Here is a 22,284-nt window from a genome sequence, read left to right as displayed (position 1 = left end):
GCACAAAAGTATGTGTACATGCCATCTCTATATCCTGCCCTCTCTAAAATAAATCCATCTTCTTTGAACTGAGTTTTATATATGATAAAATATACTAAACTATTTCTAGACGGCTATCTAAATATGTAGATTATTTCCAAGGAGCTAATTTATCATCATTAACATAAGACAGTACATTTATTTATCTTTGAGTTTTTTAAAAATTAATAAATTGCAAACTAAAAATATAGGTGATTTCTTGCTTTTTCTCTTAAAAATTTACTGAGTATCTAACCCACTTCAATCTAATGTATGAAATATGATATGTCAAGAGCTTTGGAATATTGTGAACAACCAATAAAAAAAATTTTAAAAAAATTTACTGAGTATCTACTGGATATGAAAAATAGAAATGGGCACCATGGAAAAATATGAAAAGGGAAACATGGACATTGACTTCTACAAGTTTCTACAAGTGAGGAAATTAGCACACTTTTAAATAACTCCAGCTATGATAACTATAATAATGGAAATTCCATCAAAACTATGGAAGGGATCATGAGAAATAAAAAGTTTAGTCATAGATCATAAGACCCAACAATTACACTACCATTCTACCCAAAAGAATTCAAAACACTAATTTAAGCAAATATTGTACTACATACAAATGTTCATACCATCACTATTTACGGTAGCCAAAAGATGGAAACAACCAAGTGTTCATCAATTGATGAATGAAAAAAAATGGTATATTGATATAGTGGAATATTATTCATTCATAAAAAGAAATGAAATTTTGATTTTTTCTAATGTGGATGAACCTTAAAATCATGATGTTAAATGAATGAAACTGGACACAAAAGTCACATATATTCCATTTCTATGAAATGTCCAAAACAGGAAACCCCCAGAAACAGAAAGCAGATTAGTGGTCTGTCAGGGGCTGAGTGGGGAAAGGGGGTTTCTTTTAGAGGTGATGAAAATATCTCATAACTAGATAGAGAGAGACAATACAGTGAATGTGTAAATGCCGCAGAACTGTATACTTTAAATGGTTAGTGGTTAATTTTATGCTATATGAAGTTTACCTCAATTTGAAAAATTAAAAGGTTTGTTATGCAGGGTATATATAATAGAGATAGAACCTTCATTTAGGTATGAAATATTGAAAAAGGTGGGCAGGTCAGGTGGTGGAATTTTTACATATTGATAGAATTGCAAGGGGCTTGCGGAAGCAAGAAACTTATTGACAAAATTCTGGAGATTGGAGAATGTAGTTTTGTTCCTGAAATGGCAGATTATGTTTTCTGCTTTTTGATTGTGGTACACAGGTAGTAACTTCCCATTGCTTATTGATCAGACGTGCTTACTCTAAAGGTGTATTGTTCTGTTGATTCATTTTTTAAAGACGTGTACCTCTTTTCCAGATCTGTACGCTTCAGATGGTATCAGGGATTTTACCCTGCAGGCTCTCAGCCAGTGACATGGGCCATTGATAATGTCTATATTGGTCCCCAATGTGAAGAGATGTGTAATGGACACGGGAGCTGTGTCAATGGAACCAAGTGTATATGTGATCCTGGCTACTCAGGTCCAACCTGCAAAATAAGCACCAAAAATCCTGATTTTCTTAAGGATGATTTTGAAGGTAGTCTTTTCATAAATTCTGTGTAACTTTATGAAAGAACTTATAAATTGAACACAATTTGTGATACAAAATTAAGTATTAAGTTCTCTCAAGTATCAATTTTATCAAAATAATTGTAAACACTGAAGAATTCATTTAGTTCTGAATTTTTTTAGGGTTTCACTTTTGAAATAATCGTCAACAAGAGAGAACAGGAACTTTATAGAGAAAAAACTAAGGCTATTTTTACCCACTCTTTATGTCACATGTAACTTCTGATTAATGAAAATTTTAGAAAATATCTCCAGAAAGTTAGTCTTCTTGGATGGAAGAAATGATTTATCATAAATCTAACTTCCTTTCATTGCTTTTCCAATAACTCACTAAAGAACCTCTCATTGCTTTTTGGAACTTGCTTTTACACCTCTAAATCCAGCATCATTATATATGAAGATAATGTCACAACGTAGAAAAAATGTACATGATGTAATGATTATAGAAAAGCATTTAGATTGTAGATGCACTATGGCCAAGCTATGGATAAACATTTTCTAAGAGAAAGTCTTATGTCATGGCTATCTCTGTTAAGATAATGAGATTAAAAAATTTTCTTTGTTTTTCCCAAATTTTCTTTAAAATATATATTTATGGTTTTACAGTACATATTAAAACTAGATTTAGATATAAACAATTGAACATTATACTGCCATAAAAAGGAATGAAATATGAATACATTTTAAATCATGAATGAATGAACTTTGAAAACATGCTAAGTGATAGAAGCCAGCACAAAAGGCCACACGGTATATATTTCATATATATAAAATATCCAAAATATGTAAATCCATAGAAACAGAGAAAAATTAGTGGTTTCCAGTGGGTAGAGGTGGGAAAATGGGGAGTGACTGCTTAATGTGTACAGATTTCCTTTTGGGGCTATGAGAAACTTGAACTATTAGCAGTGATGATTGCACAACACAAATAACATACTCAATGTCACTGAATTTTTCACTGTAAAATGGTTAAAATGGTAAACTTAATGCTTTGCATATTTTACAACAAAAATATATAAAATCTAAGATGAATATCTGAATAGAGTTGAAAGCTGACTTTTAAAGCATTATTTAAGCCAGGCACAGTGATACACGCATGCTGTGATCTCAGCAACTTGTGAGCATTAGGCAGGAAGATTGCAGGTTCAAGGCCAGCGTGGGCAACTTAGTGAGACCCTATCTCACATGAAAATAAATAAATAAAATAAAAGATATTGTGTCCAACTACAACTAAAAATTAAACATAAATAAATAAATAAATAAATAAAATATTTTGTTATCCCTGTCTAATACTATCCTCACATTAGAAAGGACACAGTAGAAAGACTGGTGGAAAGCTTATATGTCCTCCCTCACTTTGGACCCACATACTCTCTGTCTCTCTCTTTTTTTTTTCAGTGTGGAATAATAAAAAAGAGGGACCCATCTGGCTGGACTATTAATCCTCAAGGAAAGACGTTTCCTTCTATCATGTGGGCTCTTAGATTATACTAGCCCAGGCTAAACAATTCAAATAAACTAATACGTTGAAAAGGAGCCTTCTCCCAAAATACACTTTAATATTTATGACTTTATATTTAAAAACTATATGGTGGTGCTGGCAGGGTAGCTCAGTGGTAGAGCACTTGCCTACCAGCCCAAGGCCCTAGGTTCAATCCCCAGCACTGAAAAAAATAAAGCAAAAAGTACAAAATGTATTTACCATATTCCTTTTAAAATAGAATAATTATACTTGGGGTTCATGGGTAAACTACATTTCCCACTTTTTTCAGGTCAACTGGAATCTGATAGATTCTTATTAATGAGTGGTGGAAAGCCATCCCGGAAGTGTGGAATCCTTTCCAGTGGAAACAACCTCTTCTTCAATGAGGATGGCTTGCGCATGTTGATGACTCGGGACCTGGATTTATCTCACGCTAGGTAATCATTGGAAGACTGCATTGTAATGTATGATAATGGACCTAATCAAAACAGAAAGAAGCAGAGAGATCTCAAGGACAAGGCCTTCCCTTAGAGATGCTGGACTTCTTCCTGGTGGGAGCCTCCATTAAGACACAGTTCATATCATTTCCAGTCAACACTGAAAGATTAGTTCAATAGCCACATCAGAAATGAAGCACAGCTAAACAGACAAAAGCTAATATCTATTCTTTTGTAAGTTTGAGACTGGCAAATGACAATGTTTGATTTACTTTAACTTCAAGAAGATGATATTGCATCTTCTTTATCCACATTCTACACACTTTTCATTAGTACTTGGACTATGCAGAAATTATATACATTTATTATAACACACGTAGAAAAGAGCTTAGTTGAAATGCAATACATTCTTAAATTATTCACGGTTAATTTTATCTCCACTAGCAATTTTATTTAAGAACATTTGAGGCATGACCTTATTCTCTATAAGCATCTTTCCAATGATTCACTCACACATTCTAAGAAGTCATTTTCTAAATTGAGCACAGTCACTCAGAAACAAACATTTTAAACTGGCTCAGAGGATTATGTCCTGTCAAGATGTGTATCCCTTGATCATTTGATGAGCCAAAAACTTAAGAAAGACAATTTAACATGTATAAAATGGAACCCTGACCTATTTTTGCAAGTGAACAAAGAAATCGTGTTTTTAGTTTTCGAAATATTTCAAAGTGTCTTAAGATATGTCTTACATATTCATTGCCTCTTCCATCTAAATCTTTATTGATCATACATTTTATCACACTTCATAGAAAATATAGTTCTATCTGTGATATAATAATTTTGCAGTTATAGAAAATAAGACTTTACTATATTTATTCCATTTTAATATATATAGTTTAACTTGATACATTTTACTTCAGATTTTTCACTAGAAGCTAATTTCTCTAATTTAGAAGTTACTAGGTTTTTCAAGTAAGTAATTCTGATATGCTTTTTCTTAACTACCAACAACTTGGTAGTTATTTTATCACTAAATTAATGTAAACATATTCCTAATATAAGTAGACAATATTCTGAAAATTTTTCTCTGTAAATAATTAATGTTTTTATGAGTATAACTATCACTAGGCACTAGCCACGTATGTTTTCTTTAATCCAATGTTAAAAGCTTCATAATATAGCTCATCTCAGTAGCATGCTGTGTAGGATTTGCATATATTGACCTGACAATGCTTCATGTAAGATCCCAATTTTTCCAGGGTCATGAGACAAATAAATGGAAGGTGGGGAAATCATGAGGAATGAATTTTTTTATATGGTACTGATAACATTTATTATGAGCCCCATTACATTTCTTGTGTTTGGCATGCATACATTATTAGGTATGTATGTTGAGTTCTACATGAAATTTATTCTGCATTACCAACTATCGTAGTGTCCAGACCAGGCACCAGCAGCTTGTCTGCCAAAGATAACATGTGAGCTCGTTTTCACTGGCACCCCAGCTGCTTGCTACTGCTCTGTCCACCTCCCTGCCAGCTAGGAAAGCTGCCACTGGCTGGCTGCCACAGTTCTCAGCGGCCAGCATCATCCATCCCCGGACCCAGCAACAGACAGAGGCTGGCTCAGCCCACTACCACCAACCACCCACACCCATGCTTCCCTGCCTCTGGCACAAAAGACAGAAAAGAGGTCCAGGCTTGACACACCTCTTCCAAAACCTGCCTGGCCTTTTGCAAAGAGGTGCTACAATTGATGAATTTAAATGTGTCTCCCAAAACCAGCCATACGAGATCTGTAAAAGTACTGGTGAAACCTGAGAATTGATTTTGCTGATAACGTGGCATAATCTCTATTAATTCCATTCTTCTAGTTTCAAATACTAAGGACTAGAATCCAATTTATCTTAAGTAGATAACTACATACTCCCAAATTAGAACAGCCTTTGGATCCCTCCCATCATCTTATGGAGTAGCCAAAGGGTGCAAAGAATGCTCACTTCCCTCAGATTCTCCTCTGAGGAGAGATTTGAGATCCAAATATGGGCACAGAATTGCCATTTTTCACACTTCACATTTAATTAACTCCCTTTCACATTAAAAAGGAAAATCAGGCTTTGAAGTGATTGCTTTGGACATTCATTAAATCATCATTCCTTAAAGCCATTCATTCCCCCCACATTATCCTTGATGCTTGTATTCTGTTATAATATGGATTTCTCATTGAAGTAAAAGTCTACAGTAAAGTTTACTAATGTCAGATTTGTGCAGTTCTTCATGAGACTGGGATGTGGGAAAGGTGTTCCAGACCCTAGGAGCCAGCCTGTGCTTCTGCAGTATTCTCTCAATGGTGGCCTCACCTGGAGTCTCCTTCAAGAGTTTCTTTTCAGCAACTCCAGCAACGTGGGCAGGTACATTGCCCTGGAAATACCTTTGAAAGCCCGTTCTGGCTCTACTCGCCTCCGCTGGTGGCAGCCATCTGAAAATGGGCACTTCTACAGCCCCTGGGTTATCGATCAGGTCAGTCCCTTCAGGATTAACTATTTTAATTTTTGTCACTTGAGCTGAACATGGCCTTAGAAAGCATTTAGTCCAATCCCCTTACTCAGTATAGGAAGTCCAGGCCAATTTAGTGACTTGCCTAAGGACACACAGCTAGATTCCATAAGGGCTTTAGCTTCCTTTCATTCACTGGTCCCTCAATTGCGTAAGCCCATGAAAATAAACCATGCAACAGAAGGCCTAGATCCTGCTCAAAGAATGCTGCCATATGGATCCAGCAACTTTATCAAGCCTGATACAAGGTTATAATTCCCTGAAAGGAAAATGTGCAAAACTGGCATTGGTGCCACACAGAAAGTCAGCCATTTTCAAATCTTCTTTCCTGGCCTTTAAGAAAAAAAGAGGAATAAATCTGCTCAGCGTCTTTATGGACTACCCTAAAGGAACTTCATACATAATAGAAGAGAAAAAGTACCTGTTAACAAACAGTAGAGTCCATTGAATGAATTGGAACTGAAATGCCTCAGGGTACAAGTGTACTTAAATAGAAATTTTACATAGAAAATAATCACACGTAAGCCAAAGTTTGCTTTCCCAGCTTGGGTACATATAGTTTCCAAAGGCACAGTTTGGCCAGTGAATGCTGTGAATGGTTTTGTCAATCCTTTGATTTGTTTTCTCTAGCTTCTTGCCAGATGGGCAAGCAGACCACATAAACAAGAGCATTCTGAAAGGCCCCCTAACATTATGCTAGCTGTATAGTGCCAGCTCTGAACAGACTGGCAGATTAAAACAAACAAACAAAAAGACTGAACTTTTCCGTACCTTAAAGCCAAATTGAGAATTTAGGGTGTTGCTTTTTTTTAAAATCTATTTTAGATTCTTATTGGAGGAAATATTTCTGGTAATACAGTCTTGGAGGATGATTTCACAACTCTGGATAGTAGAAAATGGCTGCTCCACCCAGGAGGCACCAAGATGCCCGTATGTGGCTCTACCGGTGATGCCCTGGTCTTCATTGAAAAGGCCAGCACCCGTTATGTGGTCACCACAGACATTGCTGTGAATGAGGATTCATTCCTACAGATAGATTTTGCTGCCTCCTGCTCGGTCACAGACTCTTGCTATGGTAAGTCATCCATCTCCAGACAGGGCCAAACATTTGTGGCTGCCTCTGCTCTGGGACCATTCAGAACTTCTGATAAGTCCATGTGTGATACTTTGGTGAATTGTGAGTTTCTGAAATATTATTGAATTTTGTCTTCAATAGGTACATTCTGACTCAAAAAGTTAAAGTCCAGTAAGTGAGCAATATGATTTTTATATGTACTTGTATAGTCGTGGATTTTAAATCACCAGTAAAATTGACATTCAGAATTCCTGTAGGAAGGTCAAAATTTGAGAAGCCTGCTCAGTTTTTTTAACTATTTAAAGACTGATCATTAAAATATATAATTAATATATTCTCTGTGTGTTAATAATTAAATGAACATTATACATTAATTTACAGTTATAAATTATATAGCACTTAATGCATTCATATAATTTATGTTACTAGTGTGATATTAAATTATAAATATATAACATGTATAGCTATGAGCAATAATTTTGCTGTAATTGCTCTGAAAGTTTCTCATTATAAAGGAGGACTCAGCAAAATTTACTTTGTTCACTAGATCATATTTCCTTAAAAAGTATTTCAATATAAAAATTTAAAAATTATAAATAATGTGCAGAAGTATTTCAATATAGAAATATAAAAATAACAAATAATGTACATAATAAATAATGTACAAAAGATGGGGAAACATTTTAGAGTAAGAAATACAAATACAGGGAAAAAATCAAATTGACATTTGATTGAAAGTAAAACATAGAAATGTGATAAGTGACTATGGTTCTTGGGTCTGTTTCCTGTTGCAGCTATTGAACTGGAGTACTCAGTGGATCTTGGATTGTCATGGCACCCACTGGTGAGGGACTGTCTGCCTACCAATGTTGAATGCAATCGCTATCATCTGCAGCGGATCCTGGTGTCAGATACTTTCAACAAGTGGACCAGAATCACTCTGCCTCTCCCGCCTTACACTAGGTAGGGATGCTTCTGCATGAACTGACCCACCTTCCATTGGCATATTTTAGCACAGAAAGTTTAAATGGGATAGATGAGGTTTTGTTACCTGTCCATGGTACTACTACATATGAACTATTAAGGCAATCTTAATAAAAATAAGGGAAGCTTGTTTTTGTGGTGACATTATTCTGAATATTCCCAAAATCAAGGCCTTTACTTTAAAAATATTTTTTAAAGAATGGCCTATAGAAGAAAATGTTGGCTCCATTAACCAACTTTTTCCACCAAATTTAGAGATGCCAAGAACAAATAATTTAAATAGGTCAGTTGAACACAAAATAGATTTAAATTGAGCCTACTTGCCAGTTATACTGACATAATGTAGTGAGCATTATCATATGAATGGATGTAGCAAATAATTTTGTGTTAACATTAGCTTCTGCTTTGGGAATTTTATTTTGAACAATATCTTGAGAATCATCACCCAGAGCATTATCTTCTGTGAAAGACAGTTGTAAATGCTCCATTCACTGTGTCTATGGGAAATGATCGTGGCTTAAGAAAATTGCCTGGTAAATGCTGGTAAAGAAGTCAAATCTAAATTACCTGTGCATTTATGCTGCTATTCGGGTAAGGCAGAGGATTAACTGCTTAGTAGAATAGTGTAATATGACTCTTTCACCATCGAAAGTAGGTGTTTATCATAGGAAAACTTTAAAAATCTTGATAGAAACTCCTGTTCCCTCCAAGAAAATAGTGATCAGTTGCTGCCATTAAGAAAGAAGCAACTAACACAGCATGTGGAATAAGAGTTATAGTTTGGTCCCATTATTGTTCTGTCACCTCCCCACAAATGAAGAATGAATAAATCTCTTAGCAAATGGCCATAAAATCCAACCATTCATCTGGACGTAACTTTTCTTGGGATTATCATAAATGTGATGGTTTCAGTTACTAACAGCCCAGGGCTGCTTTACAATTGCTGGCTCAGAGGCAAGAGGCTATATTAACTGTCAGCACACTTGCCAAGTTTAAATGAGATACGTGAGATTTTGTTGCTCGTTAAAGGTATTGCCATGCATGAATTATTAAGGCGATCTTAATAAGTAAAATAGAAAAAAAAACTCCATTAAGGCAGCAGTCTTTTAAGTCTTTATGAATTCTATGAATTATTACCCAGCTACTCGGCCGCATTTTGCAAATAAGCGACATTCTAAGATTTACTCCAGCTAGTCATTATACCCTGGAGTCTTTTACTCAAGAAAAGTAATTATTTCTCATCTTTTAATCTATCTTTTAATTGTCTCTTGCACATACCCACAAGAATTTTGACCCTTTCAAATGATATTTGAAAAAAGTCTGATGAGCATTCATTTACTCCTCTTACCTTCTGTTACCGTATTGAAAATTTACAGTTTGTTTACTGCATTACCCTCAAGGCTCATGTTGCACAATGGTCTTAAAGGTGACACTGTCTTATAACAAAGCCCTTTGAGTAATTCAGAAAGAAATATGCATGGTTGTAACCCAGGCTGGACCCCCTTCTTATCATGCTCTGCCACATGCCAAAGATCATTAGAACAACATGCCAGCCTCAGAGCACTTTCCTCAAACATAAGTTAACATATCTATACTCTGTCAACTCTTAATTCCTACATGTTAAATATGGCATGTTCTTGTTTTAGGTTAAGCTGACTGCCTTGTGGTCTGGAAATGTGTTCAAATGTTAAATGTTAATGTGGTCCACCAGCCAGAATTGAGGATTTCAGTTTGTAGCTCTTTGACATAAATAAATGTGATGTTGACAACTTAAAATCTGTGCTAAATAATGGTTGGGAATGACTGTGACCATGTGACATTGCCGCTTTCTCCACTCACTTACCATGTGACCATAGGTTAGGATCCCAGTATTTTTGCTACAGTGGTAGTGAAAGTAAACCAAAGTTGATTGTCCACAAATTAGCATCAAACCATTCACCAATCAAACTGAAATGGCCATTAATCATCAGTAGCAATTATTCATTCATGAAGCAAATTATCCACTCATAAAGCAAATACTTTGGAACTGCTTAATTATGTACTGGATCTTGGTGCAAATGAGATGTATCTCTGCCTCAAAGACCTTTTAGGTCAATGAGAGAGTTATTAGCCAGAAATATCCTCGTAGTCACGGAAGTAAATATACAATCCAACTATGCAATGATGGAGATCAGATACGTGATGCTATAATATTGGATGTCATAAGGAAATTTCATTTGGTCAAAGCCATGGAATAATTTCTTGGGAAAATGGTAATTTAAATAGGATATAAAGGGTGAATGGGAACTAATTAGGTAAAGATTAAGGGTAAGAGTGCTCCAGGCAAGAATAATGGCCTATCGTAGGAGGAAGTGAGGATGTTTGAGATACTGTACATGTGGATTAGACAGACGATGGTAGGGCAGGCAGAGTAAGGTGTGAGATGATGTCAGACCATGAAGAGCAGGTTTTATTAAGGATTTGAGGATTTATTATAGGAACACCAAAAAGGCCATGGGTGTGTTCAGGGACAGGGAGCCATGATCAGATTCAAATTCAGAAAAACTTATTCTAACTGGAATACAAATTGGAGGGGATAAGAATAGATGCAAGGAGGCTCCTAAAGAGGTGGAAATGCTTGTAGTTTGGACTAAGAAGAGAAGTGGAGAAATTTAAGAGACTGGGAGACAAGTACAGTAGACCAATTTGATGATGAAATGAATATGGGAAGTTGAGGGTAAGGGTAGCATTGAAGGTGATTCCCTGGTTTCTGAGTTGCAAAACTGAATGGATGCTGGTCCTTCTCACTGGGAAGGGAACACTGAGACTAAACAGAAGATACAATACACTGCTGGAGGCATTGCTATAGTCAACAATAAATAATTGGGGTAGATTCATCATTTATTCTTTGCCTTACACATTGGTTAGGTTAGATTTTCCTGGAAAAAAAAAGAAGATGAATTTGTAGTATAGTAAGAGCTCTGCCTTTTCAGCCTTGTGAGTCTGTAAGCAAACTATAGAAAATTATTACTGAAGTCTCCAAACTTCAGTTTCCTCATCTGACAAATTGAAGTCCTTTTAACCATACAAAAAAAACATAAGCTAATAATTGTGCATGGAAGTATGTATATCATTATAAATCATTTTTACTTTTATGAATTAACTGTATGATCAAACTTGTTAACCATAGCACAAGTTTATTGTCAGATTTAAAACTAAGAAATCTTCTGAAGTCCCAGTGTAGCTTCCCAAGCATGAGCCCATGGTTCTGCTTTGCCACTGTCTTAACTCATTGCCCTAAAGGAGGTTACAACCCATTGGAGGAAAATGAGAAGTATACTAAGAAGTATACCTAATTTAGAGCTTCACTGGGGAAGAGCCAGAAATGCTACAGATGTGGAAATGAGAGAAAGTGTTGAATTGCCAGAGTTACAGGGTTTCATGGGAGTGTTGAGCCCTGGACTTGAAGGGTGGCTAGGAATTAGGTGGGTAAAGGGAAGAACATTTTAAAGCAGGGGAACCAGCTGAACAAGGCAGGATCATGTGGACATGATCCTGGAAGAAGCTCAGGAGTTGCTGATTAAAGCAGAGGACTCATATCTGGAAGCTGCTAGTTAGTAGAGTTGGGTTAACTTACAGCAAGCATTGAAGCAAGGAAAGGGTGTTAGACTTGTAGGGAAAATGCACTACTCTAGTGTTTCTTGAGCTGGCAATATCCTTGTAAGAGAAAAAAAATGGAAGAACAGAGAGACTTAAGAGAAAGTGGCAGAGTGTTATGCTAATGACCTATTGATAAAGGAAGAAGGGTCAGGGCTACAGCTAACACAGAGGGATGAGGTACTTTAGTTAGAGAAAATTTTAAAGAAAGTTGATAAAATTCAGTCACTGACTTCTTCTTCATTATACTCACAAGAGCTGTCTCTGCAGTTTAAAGGCTGGCAGGCTAGTGAGAAGAAGTGGGGAGAGAACTAAAGTAGATTCCAGGAGGGACAATATGGCAATTTAAGTCAAATTTTGCCAAATTAAATGTGATGGATGGAAATACATAAGGAAATACCTATTTGCAAGAGAGTTGAGAATCTGAGCCGAAGGGAAATTTAATAAACTTTGGAGGTTTGAGCATGGAAGTGATAGACAATGCTATCAAACTGCATCAGCCCTCCACAAGAGAGTTTTCAGAAAGAAAAGAGAGGATTCCTAAGTGCAATAACGTGAGTGGAAGTGGTTAACAAAGGAACTGAGAAGACTCAGTCAAAAGCCAAAATAACATGGTGGCCATAAGCCAATTCAGAAGAGATTATCAAGCAAGAAGAGATGGTCCTCAGTGACATAAGCTACAGAGAGTAGTAGAGAAAAAAGTTTCACAGTAAACTTACTGGATTTTTCAATTAGAAGATAATCAGTGACCTTCAAAAGAACAGTTTCAGGAAGCTACTGGAAATAAATACAGTTTGTCTGGCCCCAGAGCCCATGGGCTTAACCACTATATTAGTACTGCATCTTTATTACTTGCCTAAGAGATATGGTCCTAGGAGAAATAGGAATGGAAGAATGCCAAGAGTTCTTGAGAAAGACTGAAAATGGAGACAGAAAGATGCTAAAATCCATTTCATAGCCCCTCATCTGAATCTGCCTCCTCTTCTTGACTAACCCAGTCCTAAAATAACAGGTGACTCAAATGGCAAGGGTTCTTGAAATGTCACCTGAGAACCAGGGTGGGTCAATGGAAGGGCAGGTAATTCAAGTCCACCGAGAAAGAGAGGAGGGGAGTGATCACTGGAAGGCTCAGGTGTGACATGGCTATTTTAAGTCACAGTTTGAAGATGATCTATTCCTTCAACTAGCCCTCATGACCCTGCTGATACCACCTTGTTTAAAGATTAACTACAACACTTTGGATGCCAGGTGGTTTTAGCCACAGCATGGAAGCTACTTAATGTTTGCTAGAGGTTCCAAGGAAAAGTGGGAAGCAAAAGAAAGGGTGAACTGTGGAAGGATTGAGGTAATGGGAAGAGGGTGAAGGAGGGTGTAGATTTTTGCAGGCAAATAAATTTATTGAGGAAGGATATTTTCCAATGACATTCCTACATACTATAACTACTAGCAAAGAAATGGAGTCATACTAAGAAAACCAAATAACTAAGCTTAATGTTTGCTGGGTTCTTCAAACATTCAAGAATTAAAAGTACATTTTATATTATGTGTGTGTGTGTGTATTTGTAGATGGACACAATACCCTTTATTTTATTTTTTTTATCTTTATGTACTGCTGAGGATTGAACCCAGGGTCTTACACATGCTAGGCAATCACTCTACCACTGAGCCACAACCCCAGCCCTATAAGTTCATTTTTTTACAGAGAGATTTCTATACTTGCCCTCATTCTCTTTATTTCTGTCAATTGTTACTTCCAGCATAATAGCAACTTTTGAAAACCTTTTTGCAAGCATTCACATTACTGACTATTTCATTAAAAACTTTCACCCAAACCAAAGAAGTATTGGACTTCTCTTTCATATCATCTTCTCATATATCATTTTGCTTCTTTGGACGTTGCTGCCATTATTTTACAAAAATATTGCTGGTATTTCAGGACCGTAGGACATAATAAAATAATTTTGTCTAATACAAGTCATGCTACTATTGATTTTCACCTACTAAATATATTAATATATTTTGGACACTCTGTTAAAGCAAATTAAATCTATTTTTACTTCCATTACAATAGAGAATAAAACTAATTACATAAATTCTGCAACTACTCTCAGCTTTATTCGTTGTTAACATTGTTTTCAAAGTTTTATCAGAGAAGTATAGTTTGGCTGTGTTTTGCATATATGGATTATTAAGACTGTTTAATGTTAACTACAAGTCAGTCTCCATTGAGGAAATAGATATTTTACAAATTATTTTTAAAAAAAGTCTTGTATTTGATGGCTGGTCCAATGTATTTGATGCCCTCAGTGGACTTAGTCAAAATACATTATTTTTATGTCATAATTACTTATAATTATTAGCAAAAATAATTTTTAAATTAACTGGGCATGGTAATGCATGCCTGAAATCTCAGTTACTCAGGAGGCTGAAGCAGGAGAATTACAAATTCAAGGACAACCTGGACAATTTAGCAAGACTCTGCCTCAAAAAAATGATAGTGGGTCACGGGTGTAACATAGTAGTAGAACACCCTATGTTTAATCCCCATGCTACAATATTTTTTAAAAACAACTAATTAGTTAATTAATTAAAATCTATATTAATCTAAAAATGACAGCCACATTCTTTTATTTGTAATTCTCAAATTAATATTTTCACTGTGATTTTAAAAGGACTACAGATAATATTTTGCTCACAATGTTGACTCTTTAAAATCTAAACATAGAAAATTAAAGAGAATAGTTTACCAGTCCTCCACGTACTTTAGCTTTGACAATTATCAATTCATGTCTGATAACATTGTTTCATAACTAGAAGTGCTTGCTCCTACCTTCTGTGTTATTTTAAAGCAAATCCTAGACAGCATCTTATGTCAACTGTAGATATTTTTGTGGGTATCACTAGAAGAGAGGGATTTTAAAACAACAAATCTGTGATATTGTTATCATGCCTAAAAAATTAGTTGTAACTTCCTATTCTGTCTTTATTCTATATTCAGTGTTCAGCTTTCCCCCATCTCAAAATGCATCATAGGTTTTTTTTTTCCAGTCAAGATAAATCAGTATAATTGGTAGAAATGTCTCTTAAGTCTCCTTTAACCTCTAGCTCCCTCTGCCTTCCTTTTGTAATGGGGACTGTGAGACTGAGAGGTTATTTGATTTTCCCCAACATCACACAGTCAGTGGTTGGGCCAGGATTGTTACAAAGTTCTCCATTTATTCTCTACCAAGGGAAAAAGAAAGGCCAAGTAGGGTGGCTCATTTAAAATCTTCCCTTACTAACTTTGATTTTTAGAGATTGTGTGCAATATAGTTTGAAAGATCTACTGAACAGGAATACAAAGTAATGATGAAACGAGATCCTTCTTTGTTTTATTAGTGAATCAGTGTGTGACCTGGGTCACTGGGCCTCATCTTCACTGTTAGAGTGGGAGGATGAAGTCATCCTGAAGAAAAGAGCAGAAACTGAAATGTATTGAAATCTATTAAAAGATGTGGAGGCAGTGTTGGGAAACATACCAAGAGGCTAGTCATAGGAACCATGTTTTTGGCAGTAACTTTCTAACTGCTTAGCAATGGTGTAGGACCCACAGCCCATTTGTTCTAGGACAAAGATAGGTTGTTGAGAGATCTAGAACCCAGAAATAGGGGAATGAGATATAGGGTTTTATTAGGAAATGCTTATGAGGAAGAGTCTGTGGCAATGGGCTAGATAGGAGACTTCACCAGAGTCCGTTGGCTTTGGCTGGGCAGGAGCACCTCTGTCACTCACAGTGCTTTACCAAGTGTCGCTTCCTTTCCTTCACAATGATGCTCCAGGAAAAAAAAAAAAAAAAAACTTCTCTCTCACAGCATTTTATCCAGTGGTAGTCAGCCAAGGGACATATATTCTTTCCACAGTGCCCCAAGTTCCACACCAGTTACCAAAGAGAGAGGGATTGTATAAGCTAGCCTATAGAAGTTAAGCAGCATTAGCTTGCTTAACTTCCTTTGTTCCTAGTCTGACCAGCACCCCAAGGAGCAGCTGTCCTGGCATATGTGCAAAAAACTAGTTTTCTACAAACAACACTAACTTGTCTTAGTTCCCAGCATACATGAGAGAAAGTCAATGTCCTTCAAGATACTACCACCCAGACATTCTGGCCTGGTTGCTCTCTGTTCCCTTGACTTGACCAGGTCCCCAGGAACTGAAAGGGGCATTCCAGAGACATTGTGTTTTTCTCTCCTTCTTTTTCTTTAAGGATGACATAAATGAATATTTATTTATTAAACAACTCTCATGTCACCTTGCTTTGTGCATTAGATGGGGAGGAAGTGGTATAAATTTAAAAATGTATGCAAAAGGAGAGATTTCAAGGATGTGTAAAAATTAAAAATCTGCTCTGGGGCCATTTTTTCTCCAACTCCAAGAAGCAGCAGCTGGTGGTGGCTATCATTATAAGGAAACTTCAGGATAAAGGATGACACCTGCCAAGGGATACACCGAGACACTTGTAGGTCTTGGTAAACATGAACTAATTAATTTTCACAACACCCTTGTGAGTCAGGAAGTAGCATTTCCTAGTTCTACAGATGGGGAAGTGTCAGCACATAAACATAAGTGATTTGGCCCTTTCACATAGCAAGACTGTGACAGTGCTGGGAATAAGGAGTCTAATTGAAAGGCTTAGAGGTTGAATTCAACTTCCAGATCTTTGCTAACTTATATTTTAGTTCTTCCCCTTAGTGACAGTGTTTCTTTTATGAAGTAATATTGGATGATATATGCACCCTTGTTTTATGGGCACATAATTATTAGGTATAATTATTCCTAAGAATATAAAAATCATCTTTTGAGAAGGAGCCTTAGAAATGGTCAAATGTAACGTCCTCATTATGGATGTTAAATTACTCACCGTCGACATAGAACTCTTTAGTGGCAGAGCAAAGATTAGAGCCCTCACTCACTTTACTTCCATTGGCCAACTCTGGTTTTAGTACATTCTTCACCTCGTCTCCCACTGTTTCCTTTTCTGTGGAACTCCAAAGAGCTGCACAAATGAAAATGTCAGGGTTGGAAGTCCCCACAAAGGCTGTCAACTCCAACAATGCATCGGGCTCTTAAATCTTCCCTCCGATCTCTCTGTTCAGTGGTTGCCCAGACTGTGATTAAACACAACCATGACTGGAAAGCCACCACCTGCTGGGCAGCCCGTGCCACCTCACACCTGCTGGGAAGCTCTCCTCCCCTTCCACAGCCACCAAGTCACTGCCCTGCACAGCTAACCCCAGGCCCTGCTCTACAAAATGTCTTTTATTTTACTTTTTGGGGGCATCTTTATTGCTATCAACTTAATATTCTCTCAGTGACTATTTATGAAGTGCAATCTATAGGTGCCAACAATAAGATGATAATTAAGGAGAATAACCTACCAGAGGGAACTACATATAAATGTGCAGATTAAACACAAAATGATAAGAACTTCGATGAAGCATGTATATGATATTAGGGGAACAAGGAATGTTTATTTTTATTTACTATCTATAAGCTCTGAGGTTACCAAACAATATTCCCTGAAGGTATTCCCTGCCTTTTAGAAATGTAAGAGTTTAAAAGAAAGACAGAATACAGATATAAATGTTGACTAGTTATCAGAATACAAGAATTGAGTTATGAAAATATGGCATTCCATTATGTTACTTACAGATGGTGCTGCATGTAAACAGACATAGCTGTTAATAAATTCTGTCATTAAAAATAGCAGAGTCACTGAGCTGCACAGCTCCAAGTGGGGAGAGATCTTTACAACATTGCCTTCTATGATAATGGTGGCTCCAAATCAAATTCCCTCTACCTACAGAACACTGCTTAGCGCTAGGTGTTGTCCATTAAATGTACAATGTCAAGTAGAAAGGGATCAACTCCACCCACGCCCTTATAACTTAGCATTCCAAGGAGACAGGTAGCATCAGATATATGTGCAGATCAATGCATGATTATGATTAGGCTGAATACTGTGAAAGGAAACGAACAGTTTGCTATGACAGAGAATAATAGGGAACAAACATCATTTTTAAAGGAGTCAAGAAAAAAAATTGTCTATGACGACTTGACACTTCCTCGGAGATCTGAAGGACCCACAGGGATGAACCAGGCATAGAAAGAGTGAGAGAGAAGACGAGCATGTGTGCAGGAAGGTGGGAAAGAGTTTGCTTTGGGCACTGAGGGAAGTGAGGCTCTCAACATGAGTGGCCAGAATGAAGGAAAGGAGAGGGCCTTGCTCAGGCTGAACCTCATGAGCCAAAGAAAGGGTTTGGGGTTTAAGTGAAATGCAACAGGAAGTGATAGGAGGAAATTAGGCAGAGATGACTTTGCTGGGGGAACATATGGGAGCTGGGGAGCAAGGAGAACTATGGAGAGATCAGTGGTGCACAGATGCTCAGGAGACACTTATTGGATTGAACTATTTATTTTCCAGAAAGAAGATTTTAGTTCTGATTCATTTCTTTTCTATTTTCTACATTTTATGTAAATGTTTTCAATTAGAAAGTACAAGATCCTTGCTGTGGTTTGATCTTTTGTACCCTTTAAAACAGATATTCCTCAGTCAAAAGCCAACACACATGTGGATCAATAAACACAAATGATTTCCTTTACAAGTCATTTAATGTTCACTTTGCGTGAACCTCACAGATTGTTTGGATTTTACTGCCATCTAGTGCCTCTGAAAACATATGCTTATGTTTTTCACAAGACACTCCCCAAACTGCATGAGCAAGTGTGTTTCTGCTTCTGGAATGGAGAACCTTTGTTCTCCAAATTGCTTTTAAATCAATATGAAGTAAGTCTGGTTGTATTTTTCACCCTCTGTTTTCTCTATAGAATTATCTAGGTTTTCTTTGATCCCCCATTTTACACTCATAGAGTCCCTATGGCTTTCGTCTGGAGAATTCCTCAAGTATGCTTCATGAGGTGGACCAGTGTGCCCATTGCACAAAAGTATCTGCCTTAGGAAGCAAGTGGTGGAGACTGAAATCCAGGGCATATTTTGTTCCAAAGTTGAATGCAGAGAGGTTACATCTGCTCAAGGGCAGGCATCCTTTCCGAATTTAATAATATAAGTTAGCAACAGCCCTGGTATCACTCCATGAAGTTTCCCATACGAAACTTGGGATTCCATTCCACTGTATCCTTCATTGTGAGTCTCTTCTTCCAAGGTCCCAAGCCACTCGTTTCCGTTGGCATCAACCAGCTCCTTTTGACAAGCAACAGACATGGGCAATAGATAACGTCTATATCGGGGATGGCTGCATAGACATGTGTAGTGGCCATGGGAGGTGCATCCAGGGAGGCTGTGTGTAAGTAAATTTTTTCCTTTCTTCTGATTCACATCCCTTCTAGGAGGTTTTCCTGAAACTGGTTTTTGTATTGCTCCCAAGCTACCTTAGGTTATACATTTTTCCTGAAATATGATATTGAGCTAACTGTGAAGTTGATGGGTATTATATCTTCATTCTTGCTTAGAGATTAGGAACTGAACAACAGCTACCTTGTCAGGAGAAAGCTAAATTATAATTGGCTGTATTTTATTTCCTTCTGTGTTTTTGTGATACACTTGAGCCTTGAAACAGTCATTAGAAGAAGTTCAGGAGTTCAGTATGCTCTGATCAAAAATAATACATCATATATATTTTTCTCACTTAGGTATGAATATTTGTAATGATATGCATTTGTCATGATTTAATTGATATTCCATGTTGTTTGCATAAGAAAGTATATAAATGTCTGGTCAATTTACCAGGCATATTTGACAAAGAGGCTTAGTATATTATTCTTAGAAAGCTGTAGCATGTTTGGAAGAATATAAATAAAGTGTGTGTATGAGTACAACTGTGGGCACATTAGCACACAAATGCATATACTCACACTATAGCTTGAGCTTTATTTTTAAAGATTATAATTTTTGGTGGGGTAATATGGAGGAAAATAATGTTAGAGAATACATATTCTCTCCTCCACTAATCACCACATCATGGGAAGTCTTTCCTTTGATTAATGATCATAGCCCTTTTGCAGACTGACCTTGGAGACCCTTGAGCCTCCCAGTTCTGTATTCACATCCCCTTCCATCCTGAACAGAGGAGTCAGTCCTTTGGTCAAAGATGGCAGTTACTATGCAAATTATCTTCAGATGCTTGCAACATGACCTCTTAGATTCTAAATTGACCCAAAGCCTACATTAAAAACATCAATTTTATAAATATTGGACCCACCAGTTCACCTTGTCAGCTGTAATCGTTTGTCAGCCATCCAGAGTTGGGTCATGGAGAGACAGGGTTTTAATATATTCTTTGAAGTCATTTCTTTTTCTCTACCTGTAGCCCCCAAGTGTCACTATTTCAGGAAAGCCTAGAGGTAGTTAATTCAGTTTTTTTCCTAACCTAAAGCATTGTTAAGGAGGGTAAGTGAATACTGGCAAGCTCTGAAAATCAGTAACCTTTCATCATCCCGGACTAGGAAAAAGAGTTGACTTCACTAATATGAGAATACGCTTGCAAGGGTTTTGTTTGATGTTGACTTTTCCTTCCTCTTTCTCCACATCCAGCTGTGATGAGCAGTGGGGTGGCCTATACTGTGATGAGCCTGAGACCTCCCTTCCAACCCAACTCAAAGACAACTTCAATCGAGCTCCCTCCAACCAGAACTGGCTGACTGTGAACGGAGGAAAATTGAGTACCGTCTGTGGGGCTGTGGCTTCGGGGCTGGCTCTCCATTTCAGCGGGGTGAGGGCTTGGCTGTTGGTTACTCATTTCTACATCCTTTAAGTTTCCCCCAAATGGTTGAATCTCTTTTGAAGTATAATGGGTAAATCAAGATGCAGAGGGTTAGTTACCCTAGTTGCCCTAAATGCTCAACATTGATCTGATCTTGCAACTTTATACAAATCAGAAAATGGTGATTATTTCCAGTATTTTCCTACCACCAATCAGTTCAGCCAATTTAATTATGCAGAGTAGTATCAGTGCAGGGAATATTTAAGTACACATTTTAAAGGACTTAAATGGATTTCAATCCTGGAAGGGGCGAGCACTTGCACAGTGTGTGGGGGCTTCCATCTGGATATAACTGTAATTGAAAACCCTTGAGCTTGCAATAGATTTGGGATTTAAGGAGCCAAAAATCTGGAAAATGAGCTTTGATGATTCCTGAATGTATTAACAACAATTAATTCTTTCTGAAATTATTCAAGAATGAATAATTGTCGATAATTACTAGGCACTTGTATTTATAGCATATTATTTTGTGAATGACAGCAGCAATGTTGGGAACTTTCTTTAAGAAAATTTATAATTATTCTCCTTTGCTGCCAAAGATGAACTTTGTTTAAGAACACAGTTTCTCCAAAATCATGATTAGACAGGCAAATTAATTTTTTGAAAATAACAAATTTTCTATTAACTCTATTTTTTCCTGCCATGCTCTACTTTTGAGTTTGCATTGGTCCTAATGAAGTGTATTATTTGTGTTTAGTATTTTAGCTTAAGAGTAAAAATAATAAAGTGTATAGGATTTTCATCATCATCAACATCAAGAACACAGTGTTTAGGATTCTCTTCCTGGAGTACGTGGACCTCTTAAGTGACCTAGATTTCCACATATTTTCAACCAAGAAATACCTACCTATAGACATTAATTAGTGAATGAATATAGATGACATTAAAATCTACTACCAATAAAAAGCATTGCAACTATTATCTGTGATTTAACTAAATTATACAAAAATTTTCAAATGTAGGCATTAAAATTTTCATATTAAAGTAGCCATCTTCAATGTGCTATTCCATTAATAGCTGATGCATTTTTAAAAATATATATATAGTAGGGGCTGGGCTGGGGCTCAGCAGTAGAGCGCTTGCCTCGCACATGTGAGGCACTGGGTTTGATCCTCAGCCCCCTATAAAAATAAATAAACAAAATAAAGGTATTATGTCCATTTACAACTAAACAATATATTATATATATAAAATAAATGCCATTCAATAACAAGACATAGTTTAATAGTTTCTTTAACCCCACCCTTCACCTTGCTTATTAAAAATATATATAAAAAGAGACAGGTAAAGTGGTAACACCTATATTCAGGGAGCTGAGGCAGGAGGATCACCAGTTTGAGGCCAGCCTGGGCAACTTAGTGAGACCCTGTCTCAAACTAAAAATGGCTGAGGATGTAGCTCAGTGGTAGAGCACTTACCTAGCTAGCATGTAAAAGGCCCTGGGTTCAGTCCCCAGTACCATAAATAAATAAATAGATAAATAAACAAATAAATTTATATATACTTTTAGATAAATACACATGTATAGAAAATCTCCTTAGAATATATGACCCTCTGTATTGAATACTGAAATTTCCATATAGTAAGGAAGTTCTTGAATATTAAAATCTCACAGTTGAGCAAATGTTTGCCGAGTATT

The 22,284-nt window shown here is 36.7% G+C and overlaps 1 protein-coding gene across 2 annotated transcripts in view; it reads left to right on the top strand.

Annotated features, from left to right (window-relative positions):
* Nucleotides 1-22,284, top strand: part of Reln (reelin) — a 453,190-nt gene that overhangs the window by 390,402 nt on the left and 40,504 nt on the right. For both annotated transcript variants that reach the window (XM_078040200.1, XM_078040199.1), the window contains exons 42-48: nt 1,407-1,627; nt 3,432-3,579; nt 5,843-6,101; nt 6,963-7,212; nt 8,007-8,175; nt 19,029-19,169; nt 20,417-20,594. In XM_078040200.1, coding sequence (XP_077896326.1) covers nt 1,407-1,627; nt 3,432-3,579; nt 5,843-6,101; nt 6,963-7,212; nt 8,007-8,175; nt 19,029-19,169; nt 20,417-20,594 — 1,366 coding nt within the window. The remainder of the gene's footprint in view (nt 1-1,406; nt 1,628-3,431; nt 3,580-5,842; nt 6,102-6,962; nt 7,213-8,006; nt 8,176-19,028; nt 19,170-20,416; nt 20,595-22,284) is intronic.

Source organism: Ictidomys tridecemlineatus, chromosome 2 (genome assembly GCF_052094955.1).
Source record: "Ictidomys tridecemlineatus isolate mIctTri1 chromosome 2, mIctTri1.hap1, whole genome shotgun sequence".
NCBI classification, from domain to species: domain Eukaryota; kingdom Metazoa; phylum Chordata; class Mammalia; order Rodentia; family Sciuridae; genus Ictidomys; species Ictidomys tridecemlineatus.
Note: the sequence above shows the minus strand (reverse complement) of the source record. Positions and strands in the feature narration are given on the sequence as shown.